Source organism: Cylas formicarius, unplaced genomic scaffold (genome assembly GCF_029955315.1).
Source record: "Cylas formicarius isolate icCylForm1 unplaced genomic scaffold, icCylForm1.1 PGA_scaffold_1__22_contigs__length_36826433, whole genome shotgun sequence".
Taxonomy (NCBI): Eukaryota; Metazoa; Arthropoda; class Insecta; order Coleoptera; family Brentidae; genus Cylas; species Cylas formicarius.
Window position 1 is genome coordinate 1,993,025 of NW_026844264.1, and position 17,128 is coordinate 2,010,152.

Consider the following 17,128-nt stretch of genomic DNA (forward strand, 5'->3'; position numbering starts at 1 on the left):
TATTCGTTTTTTTTTAAATCCTCTTAGAAAAATATCAAGAGAGTTTAAATCCAGGCTATTCGCCGGCCACAGAATTGTGCCATGTTTGCCTATCCAATGATCAAACCTCGCATTTGGGTATTCAGTAACTGGATCGGTAGTCTGAGGCGGTGCCAAACCAGGTTAATGTATTGGCGAGCTGGAAGGCCTTCCAAATAATTTTCATTTGTCATTTTGAATTAAATCTAAATATCGATGCCTGCTTAACCAGCATGCCACACCACACAGGAACCGATCTACGACCCTGTGTTTTTACTGGTTGAATTTCATGTGGCTTTTCCATTGGCCAATAATACTTATCTTTACGATTAAACATTTTTTAATTATTATTCAAAACAGAGCAAAATCTTTATGTCGTCTGTCATCTTCATTTCTAACAAAGGATCTCTTTTTTCGACAGAGACTTTTTTACACAATATGTCATACTGAACGCCTGGCCACCTCAATCAACATCTGTTTAGTTAATCAAAAATCTAAACTTAAATAATTCAAGAATGGCTAATCCAAAATCAATAATCTATAAATTTTTTAAATCAGGAGAATAATGTATTTCTTTGTAACAGAAAATATATAGGGTACTCCATTTAAAAATTAAAAACTTGTTACTGTTTTTCATCTGTTCAAGTCTAAAAGATAATACTGCAAAAAATTATACCACTTCTGTATTAAAAGTTTTTCTCGGTGACTTCCGTTACAGGTGGGTGAGCAATTGTAAAAAATAATCCTGTACCAATGATTATCAAAGGTCCGAGTTGACGGACAGATAGTTTTAATATTTTTTAAAATTATAATTGTAGGTATTTCCCGGCAGTTGTTGGCAAACTGCGTTCTTGAAAATTACCAGGTAGTGTTTCTTCATTTGTTGCTTGGAAGTTGATTAGTATATCTGCACTTTCCGAAAACATTTTGCCACCAAAAATTTAACATTCGGAGAAGCAAAAATAGTTGAAACGTGTTCGAGTATGACTAAAATTGGACTGTCAACAATATACCCACTTGTGCACAAGGATAAACGCTTCCCCATCAGATCGCCAAAAATATGTACAGGAAGCAAAGAAACTCTAATAAATGAGGATGAAAAGACCGCTATCAGACGAACAATAAATATCAAAATTCAAGCCATGGGAAATATCTCCGAAAATATCTGATTGCTGCGGTAATATCCCAGAAGTGGCTTAGATCCGAATTTTTCACATCTTCACAATTCAAAACAAAAAAACACTTAATAATTTTCAAATGGCAAGATAAGAATTTGAAAAGCGCCAGGCAAGTTTTCAGGGAAAATGGTATAATGGAATAAAAGCACCCTTCCAAAAAGATAAAAGATTAATAATTACTCAAAATTGATTTGTCGGCGTCGGTATATTAGCATTTTATTGACAAAACTGTGGAGATTATAATGAAGACATAAATGCTGATATTTTTGAAGACCACTTCCAGCAAATGCTATATCTTGTTGGCACTTCAAACGGGCTAACAAAAAAACTTATAAAGAGCTAAATGATAACGGAGAAGTAGACTCTTACAGTAGCGTTAAATTGAGGGTGGTCGGACTATAATTGTACTCGGTAATTCGCTACTCGAAAGTTGTTTACAATTGCGGTGTCCTACTTTTGCCCTGGCCACTCAGTTGGTGGAAGGGGTGGGTGAAACATAAGCAAGGTTAGAGAGATTTTGGCAATACCGGTTTTTCACTGATAATCACGGGAAAGGAAGAGTATTAGCTACAAAATAAAAGTCTAGTCCTTAAGTTAACAGCAAGCGTCTATTGCTATTAAACAAAATCTCCAAAAAAAGGGAAAAACCAAATATTCGAGTATGGCGTTATATAAAACATAAGCTTACAAAAAATCGTTATAAATAATCGTTTCAGCTTTATGGTCTTGAGCGCTCAATCTTTACATAAACAGTCATAATACACAAAAGCCCAAAATCAAAACAATGCACTTTAGAAAAGAATAAATTACTAACAAATACCAAATTTTACTGGTATTTCCCTGTTTTTTCTGGTGGATCTTAATTAGCATGACTGTCTAGAATGGTCTAGAATTAGACGCGTTAGCGTTTTTAATCAAAAGTAGCTCCATACGAGCTTGATCTTTTAATATCAAAAATACCAAAAAAACACAAAACGGTTTCATTGGTAGATGAAAATCATCTGTGGTCACTTCCAGACGAATTGAACGTTATTGATTGACAATTAACGTCAGTCTGCTACTCGCTCCAGAGACGTTAAGGTTTGTGTTTTACCTTCGCGTACTAACACGTGTCTTCCATTTTCCTGGTACGTCTTATTAGTATTTATTAATTCGAGAGGGGGCAGTATACTCCCCAGCAAATAAATAAGATTATACGAAATAATTCACAGATTGATTATAGCGTTGAAGGTCAAATGCAACAAGTAAGAGAAAATATTTTATTTGATCGTTTCTGCCGAAAATTCCGACCACAATATAGGTAAATTTAGTAATTTTAAAATATCAAGATAAATATTGAAATTGCAACTCAAGGACATTAAAAAATTCCACAATAAATGTACAAACCGTATAGCGACTGAGTTCTATAGATATGAAGCGATCAAAAAACCAACATATTTTAGACAAACGTTTTAAAATCTTCATTAGGTTTAATTTCGTGACATGTAAAGGTATAGTTAGGAATGTCGACATTGAAAAAAAATTCTCCAAATGATTCACGTTAAAAAATTAAACCATAACATAATTTTTGATTATGAGGCTCAATAAAAGCCAACGAGTACTGTCCTGCTCACATTCCGTGAAGTACTACTACCGAAACACATTTATTTTTAAGACCTCCCTCTACATGTCTATATCCCCCCGGTCACGCAGTGTTTTCAGTGGACATAAAAGGAAGAACTGTAAAGGTAGGGAAAAGTGTTATTGCTGTTGCTGTCGCTGTTGCTGAGATAAATTTCACAAAGAGACACACCATATTACCCATATTCCTACTCACTCCTCTTTTACCCCGAAATGCAAAGGCGAAAACTTCTCATACTAACCCAACCCCATACATTAAAGAGCAAGTATGCCCAGAATAATAAGTCTTACAATTCAAAACAGCTTAACTCCATCCCAAAGACGTTTGGCTAACTCCAAATCTAAAAGAACCTACTAACAGACTGTCTCCGATGAAAGAGGATTGATCCATAAAAGCTATGATAAGCAGGCTCATAACGAGAATATTTACCTTCCCAATTCTAGACCGGAAAAGAATAATTCTACAAATAGACCAATTTACGAAGACCCCCACTACTTCCATTATCTTAAGTCTCCAAGATTGACAAACGCCTCTACAAGAAGTGCCCGCAAGATAATCATTCGGACTGGAATCCAGAAAGTGCATCAACCTCAAGACAGGACAGTTTGACTAGAACCTTTATGGAACATTTTCTAAATACCTCAGAAAAAAATCAACACCTTATAAAAACTTAATTTTAAACCACATAAATCTGAACCTCTATGGATCTTAATAACACAAATGAAGATTGGTAAAAAAAAATCAATTGTAAGTTAAAAATAATGCAGTGAAACTTAAGGAGTATTAACTCAAATAGAACAGATTTAAATTCTTTAATTAGGGACCAGGATCCTAACTTTTTTTTTAAATGAAACTTGGTTAATTAAAGATAAAAATTTTCAATTAAATCTTACAATATTATTAGACAAGATAGAAATGGCAGTATTGGGGGAATAGCAACAGGAATAAAAAATAACATTACATATAGTGATATTAAAATTTTTTATAATAATCAAACCCAGTGTATTATAATTAGGATTGCCAATCTCAACCCTATTAACATATATTCTAATGTTAATAATAAAGACTTGAACTTCCATCATCCACTTTGGGATATAAGCACTCCAAAGCAAGGGGGTAAACAATACAGGCAAAAAAATATATAACCATTGCCAGAAAAGGGCAAAAAATAAAAAAACGTAATAATTTTGCATTTTTTTTGTTATTGAATCGGGAATCTAATCCAAGTTATATTTATTCATATAAATAAACAATATATTAGACATAATTTGGAAGATAATTTTCGTAACGAAATTTTCAAGCAAATGGCCATTTATAATGTGTTATCTAACTTTAAATTGACCTCATTTGAGGAGACGAATCCATTTATCCAACAACAATTTGAAAATACCGTAATTAATAAAAAGCTGTCAGCCTCTGGCCTAAACAATTTAACTTATAAGATGCTTTCCAACCTACCTATAACAATAAAAATATCACTCCTTAAAATCTACGAGTATTTAGAATGACACCCTCTCTCGCATTCATGGAAAAAATGTTTTAATTATTGTAAAACCAAATAAAGAAGCTTACAACCTAGAGAGCTATAGATTCTTTGTGTATCCTTTCTGCTGCGTCAAACTGTTAGAAATTATGATCAAGAATAGACTGGAGTAGATAGTAGATAATAAACAGGTTTTAGAAAGGAGATGGGAATCAATAAAAACATTGCGTATATAACATCTGTACAATTATTTATATATAATATATATTTAATAGACAAATGAAATGGGACAGACATATTGATCAAGTTTTAAAAGCAAAATAAATAAGAACTAAAAGTTTATATTTTCACGAAATTACATATTTTTACATTTATGTAAAAATATTTATGTAAAAATATATAATCAAATCAAAATCAAAATTTCCCAAAAATTATCGATCTAGATAAGCGCGAAATTCTTAACAGTATTAAACAAAAAATCTTCCGGGAACATGACAGACAGAAAAACATACTAAAATATAAAGTCTAAGGTTTTGTACAAAAGGATTTTCCTCAAAAAAAAAGGTTCACTAAACAAGAATTTATAGACAGACGTCATGTTATTAGCTTCACAAGAACCTTTACAGAACTTAGGTATAAGTTTGTGAGTGTGGAAATATTGAGGACCTTAACCATATATTTTTTGAATGCCCGATAAACGCGATCTCCACTCTCGATACGTATAAATCTCAAATTAAACAGGGCACCGCGGTCCCCTTAACATCTTAACAGTTTTGTATGTAAACCATATAGCTATTAGACATATAGACTATGCTAATAGTACAGGAACTCAAATATGTAACAAAATTTTGAGGTCTTTTCAATATGCGCACGCGCGAGATTTGAAATTTCGTTTTTAACCAATGGCAGCTCCAATTGCATTTTCTGACGTTCGACCCTTAAGGCCTTGCGGCGTCCTCAATGTTTAGATGCAGCATTTTTATGGCAGTAAATCTCATTAAATTTTAAGGCAAAAAAGGAATTAAGGTGTAGACAGCGTTGTTAAAAAAAGTAGCGATACGTGAAGGATTATTATGCTGAATTACAGTACACAGATTGTAAATAATTTAGCGTTTTGGTTCTTTAAGCGCTGTAGACACGATACCAGCTCATTTTTCCAGAATTTGTGCCCGTAAATCGGAGCAAACAGTTTATTTTTATAAACTTATTGGGTTAACGTCTATTGAAAATAAAAATAGAGACGAATTCCCGAAATGTGCTTCTAAAAGTATAAATATAACTTTAAGGTATTAGATATTGCACTGCAGACATCTAAGTGGAAAAGATGTTCAACAAGCACCTCGTATAGACAGAACGATTATTCTTTCATCGCAAGTCTAGTAATTGCAGACAGTTTCGCTTCCCAAATGTATAATTATGAAAAGTACCAATGGACGATTTCGTTAAAAAAGTGTAAGTATTAAAAAATGTAACCAAGAAAATTAAAAACTGGTATAAAACAAGTCAATAAAAAATTAGCCCTAAATGTAACAGAATTAACATTACCAAACCCTAAAATGTGTAGTTTATTGTCTCAAAATTTTAAAATCATTTTCCTAGCACAAATTGCATGGTAGCTACCGCAAAAGATTCCCCCTTAAAAATATTTAACGGCAATTGTCAAATGCTAAAAATGCCGGGCTTTAGATACTAGTATCAGTTCACACAATAACTTAGCTAAATTTAATTGCAATCTGGATTCAAATATAAATAACTAAAAATTAGTTTTCCAGAAATGCTCCGGATTTTTTCACATGAACCGTTCTAAAAGGAAGATGTCCTATTAAGAAATATTTTTTCCAGATGCACACTCCAGACTGGTTTTGTAGACAAAATTGTGGTTTACACATACTTACTTACTACGACTTACCTTCAATTGTAATAGCTTTTTATATAGTGTTTTATTAACTTGTTTTGAAGTTCACAGAAGATATAGTGGCATGTTAGGGAATGAATGCAATGTAAAAATATAAATGAATAAATACATGAATTATTTTAAAAGGCTTTTATTGAAAATAATAAAATACAATCAAGAAATTAAATAAAAATATATGCCGCATTTTTAATAGCATAATATTTATTTTTTATTGGCACCATGGCGTCCGACATAAGATGCTTCAGTGTTACTCTTTTCAAGGAACTTTCATATTATTTGATTTGAGATCAGCACCTTTAAAAATGGCAAAAAAAAAGATGAAAGCAATGATCATGTTCAAATATTCATTTATAATACATTAAACTATTGTTATTATTAGTAGAATAACTACGGCAAAAGTTCCATTAACTGTTCGAAAACACTTTACTTGTTGCCAATATGTTACTGTGCTTTAAGTTCTTTTTAAAAACTGTGACAGCTGATTATTCTGTGCTAGGCTTCTCTATAACTTGTAATGTTGTTTTGACTACCACTAAAGATTAAAGATCTGCTGGTTTCTGCTCTAGTTTTAACTACGAAAGAAATTATTATTTTGACTTGTAGGAAATAAAGCCCAAAAACACCTCCCTATCAACAAAAATCTCTCTTATATTCAAGATGGAAAATTTTCAGTCACAAATTATGCAGGAGAAATATCAATATTTTAGACCAAAAACAAGTTGACAACATATTACCAACAAAATAATATTTTTGAGGAATGTGGAATTATTTGATAAATTTTATCAGTTGGGTTAGACACCAGAAATAAAACAGTTAAGTAAATTTTAAAAAATCAAAAAAAGGTACCATTTGGCACTCCAAATATGGGCTGTTAAGTACCATAGAATGACCAGAAAACAAGTAACCTGATTTACAACTGATCACAATACCTACCTAAAAGACACTGCCTACTTTATCAAACGTTTGCTACCTCTTATATAGCTAAAAGAAGTGATGTGCCCCGACATATTGATGCTCTTCTAAAGCTATGAGCCTCCCTGGCAGCTCCATTTTTGACAAGGAATGTTATCCATTGTTTCCTTACAATTTCATCTTTTGGTAAACTAAAAAATAAAATATAAACAATGACACTACCACGCTAAGAGATTATTTTATCAAAACTCGGAAATGGGATAGAGAACATGGATCAGTCCCATAACTTGTCCAAAAACTTGTACTAAATAGGGAGGTAGGTGATACTTATGAGTCAAGGACATAGCTTACTCTCGACCTAAGTAATATATTTTTCCTACTCAAGTTGTCCCAAATCCAACAAGCAGATTTACAAAATAAATATTTTTTCAATTTAATCAGTGTCAAATTGTGTGTGTACGTACTGCGGATTCATTTACTTCCCTAAGGAGGTAGGCGACCTACAAATGAAGTACCCCAAAATTTTGAATAGTTGCCTAGAATTCCTGGTAGTTCTCAAAAATTTCCTGTAATGCCTTCAGACTTCCCAAAAATATCCTGCAGATTTATCTTTTAAATTCTTCCTGTTGCAGCTGAACTGATTTTGGTAATTTCCCAATTTCTGCTGTAATAATTTCTGTAATTTTTCATTATCACTAAGCGTGATGACAAATGAAAACTTTCCCACATTGAATTTTACAAGGATTTGTAATTGTCAAGGGGTATTTCACAATCAAATGTCACATTTGATAAAGACACGGTGTTGTCGAAACAATTGTCATGTCATAGTATATAATTTCGTGAAAATCTGAACTTTTAGTTCTTATTTATTTTGCTAAAACATATTACCCAAACATCTTTCCTATGTAGCTATTTAAGTGTACCTTGCAGTTTGTTAAATTAATCGGGTTTGTCTAAGATGCAATTAAGTCCTCATATTTGCCACACTTGTAATTTCGTGAAGTAGCAAGTATTGAAAACACAAATTATACAGGTTTGTGGGGCGTCCTATAAAAACCACTTTTAAGTCATTTAAATTAACTTGTACATACGGCAATACTTACCCGTATATAGGCACATTCTTTTCCTTACGGTATTGACCACAAACACAACAAGTTTTTCGCAAAAACACGAGAAAGGTACGGAGAGAATCATAAACACAAAAGATGTAAACAACAATTACACAGACTGTTAGCAATGACAATGACAATTTGTAGCTCCGCGTTGCCAATTATATGCAGATTTTAGAAATTCAGAATTCAGATTCAGAAATTAGTCAATTTTTTCAGAAAAATTACGGCAATATGGCAACTTAGTTGGGGGTGACACATGCGCAAAAGATCCACACCTTCTCAACGAAAATATCATAGCCACCTGCGGCGCATCACTTTTTACCGTACTAGGGCCACTATATTATCTCATAGCTAGATGATGTAAACTAACAAAAACTTGCATTAATGAGCAACATACCTAAGTATAAATCGACAACTATATGAAGAATTGCAACAAGAAAAAAGAAGCCAGAAGAAAGAAAAAGTAGGATTCCTCAGGAGCTTTACTCGATAATCTGAGGATCTCCCCGAATGCGCTGGGGACTGTCTAGCGGCAAAGCCATAGAAAGAAGAAGAAATTTGATTTGCGATGGATCAAAATATTTTCGTGTATGATAAATAAATTTCATTGAGGGAAAATGCCCAATCAAGTGGATCAATCTAACGCAGCATGACAACATAGGTAAGTTGCTTTCCTTTACTTTACGCGAGACTGCTTTGAGTTTGAAAGTTCTAACCTTAATTACGTTTGTTTACAATCTAGCTGAGATAAGTTACAATTAAATTGGAATTTCGATCGCTACTCTCTTTTTAAAGTAGTAGTAGTGGTTTCCGGAACAACGTAACACAACTAACTAGTAAATTTAAATTTAAAAATTTCCGCCTAAGCGTATTTAATGTTAAATATTTTAGCAATTTGAATTATTATTTATGAGGAACTAACTGAATTTAAGGTAAGTCGCTGCAAAAATATTAATAAAATATTTAAAATATAAATATTAATAAAACTGATTTATAAACATGCTTTCTATTTTTTTCAGATTCAGAAGGACGAAAAGTGGGACTAGAGATGAGCTGGGATATAGAGGATCTAAAACTAATTACTATCCCTTTCATACCTGTTAAAATTATGTTGATTAAAAAAATACCCACGACTTCTTGAAAGAAAAATTACATCATTCATGGGGTTACTTTTAATAAAATGCCATTTCAGAAACATATGGTGGAAAAGAAGCTACTAGAGAATGTAAATTTGAATAAACCTCTTTGCACATTTGTTGTCGATGTAATCGCTTAAAATGAGTATCTCGCTTTCGTCCATATCGCTAGGTATTACATTACAGAATTTGCATAGAGTAAAGCGGTTTGTAGCAAAGCATAACACCACAACCACTTTTGAAATGTGGAACGTTGAAATGCTCTTGCAATAGGGAATAAAGAGAGCGTGAAAAATGGAGTAAGTGCATCAAACGTGTGATTAAAATAAAAGACAAAATGTGCTAATCTGATAACATGCTAGAAAACGCTGTAGAGTCCGTATTATTTCTCTGAATTCAAACGAATATAGTTCATCTGTTTACCAATTAAAATATATAGTAAACTTTACCATTGTTACGTAATCATTATTAAATTCTATCCCTTTCCATGTTACTCTTTCTTTTATATATATTTTTATTTACTGGTTCTTAGAACAATTAATATCTTTAATTTCTGCCGATTTCTACAAGCATAATGTTTAATTATTATTTTATATTTATTTTTCTAATAAACTGGTATGTATTCATTTAACGTGAAATGAAACTCGACCACGACAATGCAACCGTTTACTCACAACTCCGTACAATACGCGGCCCGGCAAGTAACTGCCGTGGATAGCCCTAGGAAAACGTACCGCATCACGGTTTACAAAAAAAACCTAAACTAAACTGCGATATAAAAAACTCGCATATAGAACACCTTCCCCCTATAATAAACTGAAACTAACTTAACTCTAGTGGTGTTTATGTACACTTGCATTTAGATGTGAGTGTCACGTTTACTGGGCGACTTGTAAACGATCTGGAGGGTTAATCTTACTAAGTCTACGAAGCACACGCGCACCGTGGTGACTTGGGACTTCATTGACGCTGGGGTTGTTTTCACTGGGTGAAATAACGTCTTCACTTTCTGAGTCCGATGTTTCGCTATCGCTAGACCTAACTGACGTTACAGTATTACTTGATCTGTTTCTTGTTACGTTGGAAGGTGGAGTCATCGAGGAGTTTTTTTTTATTTGGGGCTGTCATGGAGTTTTCCTTGCTGGGGCAAGACTTATCGTTACAATGATACTTTTTTAACTGACTTAAATGTCTTTTCCATGTGACTCCACCGACCAACTCAACCACGTAAGTTCTTCGGCCAAGTATATCTCGAACTACCCCTTGACACCACCTACTTTTATCCGTGTTTGGACGGTAGTCCCGGGTCCATACTTTCTCCCCAATTGAAAATGATAGTTACAATATTTTCGATCGAAGGTAAAATTCAATCAAATCTAGTGCGTAAAAAGCGACCAAAAAGCATTTTTGCTGGACATTCTTGGGTCGTAGTGTGCGGTGTATTGCGGTATTGAAAAAGAAAAGTATCTAAAATAAGTTGTAAATCAATCACCCCATCCGCATATCCTTTGCGTAACGCTCTTTTTGCAATTTTGACGCCTGATTCGGCCAGTCCATTCGTTTCCGGATGATATGGAGCACCCGCTTTGTGAATGATCCAAAAACTTGACAACAAATTTTGGAATTCCTCGGACATAAAAGTCTGACCGTTATCGGTGGAAACTTCTTTTGGGAGACCAAAACGAGCAAATAGAGCTCTGAAGATTTTTATGGTTTGTGCAGAAGATATGTCTGAGACTATGAAACATTCTAGCCATTTTTAAGTGGCATCTTCGATTACTAAAAATGTTTTATTTAAAAATGGTCCGAAAAAGTCAGCGTGAACACGAGTCCATGGTTCTTTAGGAGTATACCACATAATTAAAGAAGGTTTCGCGGAGTTTTCCGAATAAAGTGCACATGTTTTGCATGAACGCGCGATTTTCTCGATAGAATTGTCGATTTTTGGCCACCAAACATATGAACGCGCCAAGGCTTTCATTTTAACGATTCCGGTATAAGTTAAATGTAATTCCCCCAAAATACTGCCATAGAAGGCTGAAGGCACAATTAGACGGTAACCCCACATTATACAACCATGTTCTACAGAAATTTCATGTTTTTTAAGAAAATAAGGTTTAAAATCTGTAGAGGGGCAAGTTTGTGGCCAACCGTTTCGAGCATAAAATAGAATTTTGCTCAAAACGACATCTTTTGAGGTTTGTTCTTTAATCTTTTGGAAATTAACTGGGAATTTTGAATTTTCGATGTAATTTAAATATGAAATTTGATCTTGTAATTTGATAGTAACGGATTGCTGGCATGGTGAAACATATTTTTAGTGTTTCCCCCTAACCGAGATAGGAAATCTGAGTAGTTTTGTTTGGTATTGACATACTTAATTTCGAAACGGAATGAAGATAGAATGTATGCCCATCTTTGTAGGCGGTTGGCTGCAAAAACTGGCAACCCTTTTTTGTCGCCCAGTATTGCCAAAAGAGGTTTATGATCTGTGTACAGTGTGAACTTGATGCCGTAAAGGTATTGGAAGAACTTTTTGACCCCGAATATTATTGCTAGAGCCTATTTTTCGAATTGGGAATAGGAGAGTTCGTTTTTATTTAGCAACCTTGAAGCGAACGCGATGGGTCGCTCAGTTCCGTCTGTGTAGGTATGACTAATTATTGCCCCTAGACCTATACTGCGGGCATCTACCAATAATTTGATTGATAATTTTGGGTCAAAATGGGCCAGCACAGATGGAGATACTAACATATCCTTGATTTTATCGAAGCTATTTTGGCAAGTCGGTGTCCATTCCCAAGTTATGTTTTTTTTTAATAAGCTGTATAAAGGATAAAGGATGGACGACGCGTTCGGTAAGAATTTAACGTAATAATTGACGCCCCCGAGAAATGACTTAAGTTCTGTGATATTGGAAGGTACCTTGGTTTTGACCACTGCTTCGACCCTCTCATCGGTTTTGTGCAAGCCGAACCTGTCAATTAAATAACCCATGTAAGTCAAAGATTCTTGCATGAAACTACATTTTTCTTTTTTTAATTGGAAGCCACATTCCGATAATTTTTGAAAGACTTGTTCTAATCGCTCCAAATGCTCATGATCGTTTCTCCGTCACCAGAATCTCATCTAGGAATGATATAACGCCAGGAATATTAAATAATTGCTTCATGATTATTTGGAAGATGGAGGGCGCGCAGTGTATGCCGAAAGGCAATCTTTGATAAGAAAACAACCCCTTATGTGTGGAGATGGTAACCAACTCTTTGGACTGATCGTCGAGCAAAATTTGCTGATACGCTTCTGAAAGGTCGATTTTTGAAAATTTCATTCGCCCCCCCCCCCCCCCATAGTTGGCTAAATAAGTATTCAATTCTTGGAAGAGGAAACTGTTGAAATGCCAATTGGAGGTTCAAGGTCACCTTAAAATCGCCGCAGATCCTTATACCGCCGTTTTTTTTTAATATTGGGACAATAGGTGTTGCCCACTTTGAAAATTCTGTGGGCACTAGCACCTTGTTTTTGACTAGCCGGTCCAGTTCTTGCTCAATTTTCGGTTTTAATGCTATTGGAACCGGCCGAGGCTTAAAAAATTTTGGGGTGGCGTTTTCTTTTAATTTTAGCGTGACCTTGAACTTATTGAATGTACCTAGCGTACTGCTGAATATTGGTTCGAATTTTTTTAATAAATTTTGCAACTTGGCGTCCGAATTTACATATAATAAACTGGTATTGCTATCGACCGATTTACAAAACCCGATATTTAGCATTTTCAGACCATTGCGACCTAATAAGGGTGGCCCGCCGTTCTTAATTACATATGTTTTTAGGTTGTAATTTTGACAATCATATGTTATTTTTAAGTTTACAAAACCCAAAGGTTGAAAAGACACACCGACATAATCTTTCAAATCATTACTGATTAACGGATATTTTTGAAAATGTTTGTTATACATTTTTTTCGAGATTGCCGCGTGGGCGAAACCGGAGTCCACAAAATTAAATTGCATTTTATCTATCTCTAATTTAATTAAAATAGGTTTTTCGTTACTTATTGAACTGCTATGGACATTTTCTGTTTTCTTATGAAACATATTTTGTACGGACGTCTGGGTGATGTTCGTGGGACCGTGCAAGGGTTTATCACTGATAATGAAGCACGGATCGTCGCTATCGTCCAAACCTTCGAGCGCGTTGTCTTTTAGAAAATTTTGACCCACGTTATTCTGCTTACACAAGGACGCTAAATGTCCTTTTACTCCGCATTTATGATAAAAACAATTGCGGTAGGCACACTCGGACGATTTGTGGTTGGAACGGCCACAAACTGAACAAGAATGGAAACTTGATGTTTTCGATCTTAGTTCCTTTTGGGGGGTCCTTGAATTTGACTTACCCCTGCTCCGATGAAAAATACCTGATTTTTGATTGTTATAAAACAGCTCTTCTGGTTCTCTCTTGATTTGTGTGGATGTATCCTTCGACGCGCGTTTTTCGTGGTCAAAAAATGCAGATTCCTTTGCCAATGCGATTTTTTCCATAAACTGGAAGGTGCTTGCTACTTTGAGGATTTTCCTCAAATAAGCGGTCACTAAAACGCACATCATTTAAGCCAACCGTGAATATATCCCTCATTAATCGGTCGAGAGTGATAGAGGCATCAAACAAACAAAAACTTGCTAAATTTTTTACGCGAGCCGCCCAATCACACACTTTTTCACTTGGCTCCTTTTTTGCTGTGTAAAATTTTGATCTTTCCGAAAAATACGAACGCACGGGAGAACAATGCTTTAATAACAACTTGTCTAACTCTTCAAACTTCAGCTCCGGCGGCGTTTTCGGCACGCACAAATTTCGTAACAAAACATTCTTCGTTTAATGTGTTTAGAAGCGTTGCCCGTTTTTTATCCTAATTCGTTATCTCATTCGCGGCGAAAAACTGTTGAAGTCTCTCGGAAAAAATTGCATTATCTGACTTTCCCGAGTCAAATGAACCGAGGTTCCCGAGAAAAGTCGACATTTTAAATAATATTTTGGTTCGAGTGCTGACTGCGCCACTGTTATGTGTTCATTTAACGTGAAATGAAACTCGACCACGATAATGCAACCGTTTACTCACAACTCCGTACAATACGCGGCCCGGCAAGTAACTGCCGTGGATAGCCCTAAGAAAACGTACCGCACCACGGTTTACAAAAAAAACCTAAACTAAACTGCGATACTGCGATATAAAAAACTCGCATATAGAACATAAACCATCTGAAGTAATGGCGCTGTAACATTACTTTCATTTACAAAATTCGTCTTTATATTATGTACACATTGGTGTGACCCTAATTTGTAAACGATTAATGATACAAGAGTCCGACTTACTGCGACATATTGTATGACAGCTTTCATATTTTTGCCTTTAGTTAAAGAAATTGATAGATATATTGACACCTACATCATTTTGCATCATTTTGACAAAATTCAGTATAGAATATATCTAGGACAGGGGAACAATGTGTTCTATTCAAAATAAGAAATTTCTTACTTGCAGGAATACTCCTGCATCGGTTTTTGTTGAGTCGAACTAGCTAACAATTCGCCAATCATCCTGTTGGCTCCTTTACAGCTTGACTAAAACTGGCTCGCATATATTGTTTGAGGGGGGCGGAGATAAATGAGGGGCATCGTCTCGGATGACTGATTCCCATATTGGTTGCAGGTAGAGACCTGAGTCGCGGTTAAGATTATCTGCAAGAATTTTAGTTTCGATAATAATCAATTCTTCACCAACGAAGAATCCGAGAGTCTATAGAAATCTATAAACCTAACAATCTTAATCGCGACTCAGGTCTCTACCTGTCACCAATATGGGAATCAGTGATCCGAGACGGTATCCATGCCCCTCATTTAGCTCCGCCTCCCTCAAACAATACAAAAGCGGGTAGAGAGTGAAATACGAACCAATTTCAGTCAAGCTCTGAAGAAGCCAACAGGATGATTGGCGAAACGTTAGCTAGTTCGACTTAACAAAAACCGACGCAGGAGTATTACAATAGCCTGTGGAAGTTTCTTTGAAAAATTAGGAAATTTCTTAGTTATCCACGTTAGAGATCTTAAGATAAGTTCTTATTCCGTAATAAAAGGGACTCCCGATACGATTTCTTGGCAGTAAAACAAACCACTGCTTTGTTCTCCGAAAATAAACAACTTTGCGTAACAAACAATATGCAAACTGTGTAAAACCGTTTCGGTTTCTCGTCAAAGTCGTATTATGATATTAAACGCTTTGTATTAAAACACATTGCTATGCTGAATTATCAAACTTCCAAAAACTAACCTTTGTAGACTTTTCCAAAACAGCCTTCTCCCAATTCGTTGAGAAACTTTAAAGTTTCTTTCCGTAACACTGGAATTCCTGCTCCGGAACACGCTGAGTATTGAGGATTGGGAGTGTATCTCTCAGCAATTAATAAGCTGTGCTTGAGGTTAATCGGTGATGTCTGAAACAAGCAACACACAGTTAGATTCTTTAATATTATACTAGTTGAAATCGAGATGATGATTTAATTTAATGCACACACCAAAAATAATGGGTTATTAATTGTCTCGTTTACAGAGCCGTAAAACTATCCCAACCCGAATCACTGAGCCTTGAATTAAAACACTATACATCCACTATTCTTTACAACAATTTCCACATTAGAGACATTAACCGCGCTACTACAAAATGCACCTCACCACAACATTCCCCGAAAGCAACCCCACAATTGTGACTGTGGTCCATCCCTACACATTCCAAAAGTTTCTCTTTAATTAAAATTTTCCGACCGGTTTTATTTTTTTGATTTAGCAAGATGGGTAATTCCATTAATGTATTAACACTTTGATTTAATGGCAATAAAAATCAATCATTAATTAAATTAAAAATATTAGCTGAATATGTTCTTGATCACTACTTGCGTGACATACATCATTTTAAATAGAAGAAAAGGCGAATTTATTAAAACCATAAAATATTGGCAGTTTTGTTTACAAAATTTTATCTAAATATATACAGCAATAAAATTTAAGAGATACAGTGAACAATCTTCATCAATCTTCGAAGAGCAAAACTTCAAAAAATATTAAAAGTTGGGCATCACCATGCCCTGAGATTTCAGAACCAGAACACTTAGATTACGATAATATTTCACTAGCAGGGCTTTAGAATCAATTTGTCAAATTGACAGGAAAATTTCAATTGATTTGATTTGATTGATCGAGAAAATCACGAAGTGGGCTGTGGGAAACGACGAGATTGACATTCAGTGTCATGCAGCCATATTGTAAATAAAAAAGAATATTCTGTATCAAAAGGTGTAAAATATAGAGATTAAATATGCAGATCATGTCAAAACGTTTTCACACCTTAATCATTAGCAGTGGTCGAGAGTCACAATATTAGTAGCATGAGATAAGGTATATCTATATCTTACCCAGTTTACAATAGCGAATTTTTGATATTTGTGTTATTTTTTTCATCTGCCTTCCAAATATTTAGGCCGTAACATTACACATATAGCGGATAATTATCTAATAATTTTCTAATAAAAAACTTCAAACTTGATATCAATTGTGCACAAATTTTGTTTGAATGCACATTTTCCACATTGCCAATCACAAATAATTTAGCTGCTAACGTTAATACAAGTTGGCTTTGAACAAAGAATTTCTAAACTCAATCAATTCAAAAATTCATTCTCAACTAAAAGTATAAACTTGG

General features: G+C 34.6%; 1 protein-coding gene across 4 annotated transcripts in view; it reads right to left on the reverse strand.

Moving 5' to 3' along the window:
- Positions 1-17,128, reverse strand: part of LOC132697368 (tyrosine-protein kinase transmembrane receptor Ror-like) — a 239,270-nt gene that overhangs the window by 101,711 nt on the left and 120,431 nt on the right. For all 4 annotated transcript variants that reach the window (XM_060662811.1, XM_060662810.1, XM_060662812.1 and 1 more), the window contains exon 5: positions 15,704-15,866. In XM_060662811.1, the coding sequence (XP_060518794.1) occupies positions 15,704-15,866 (163 nt within the window). The remainder of the gene's footprint in view (positions 1-15,703; positions 15,867-17,128) is intronic.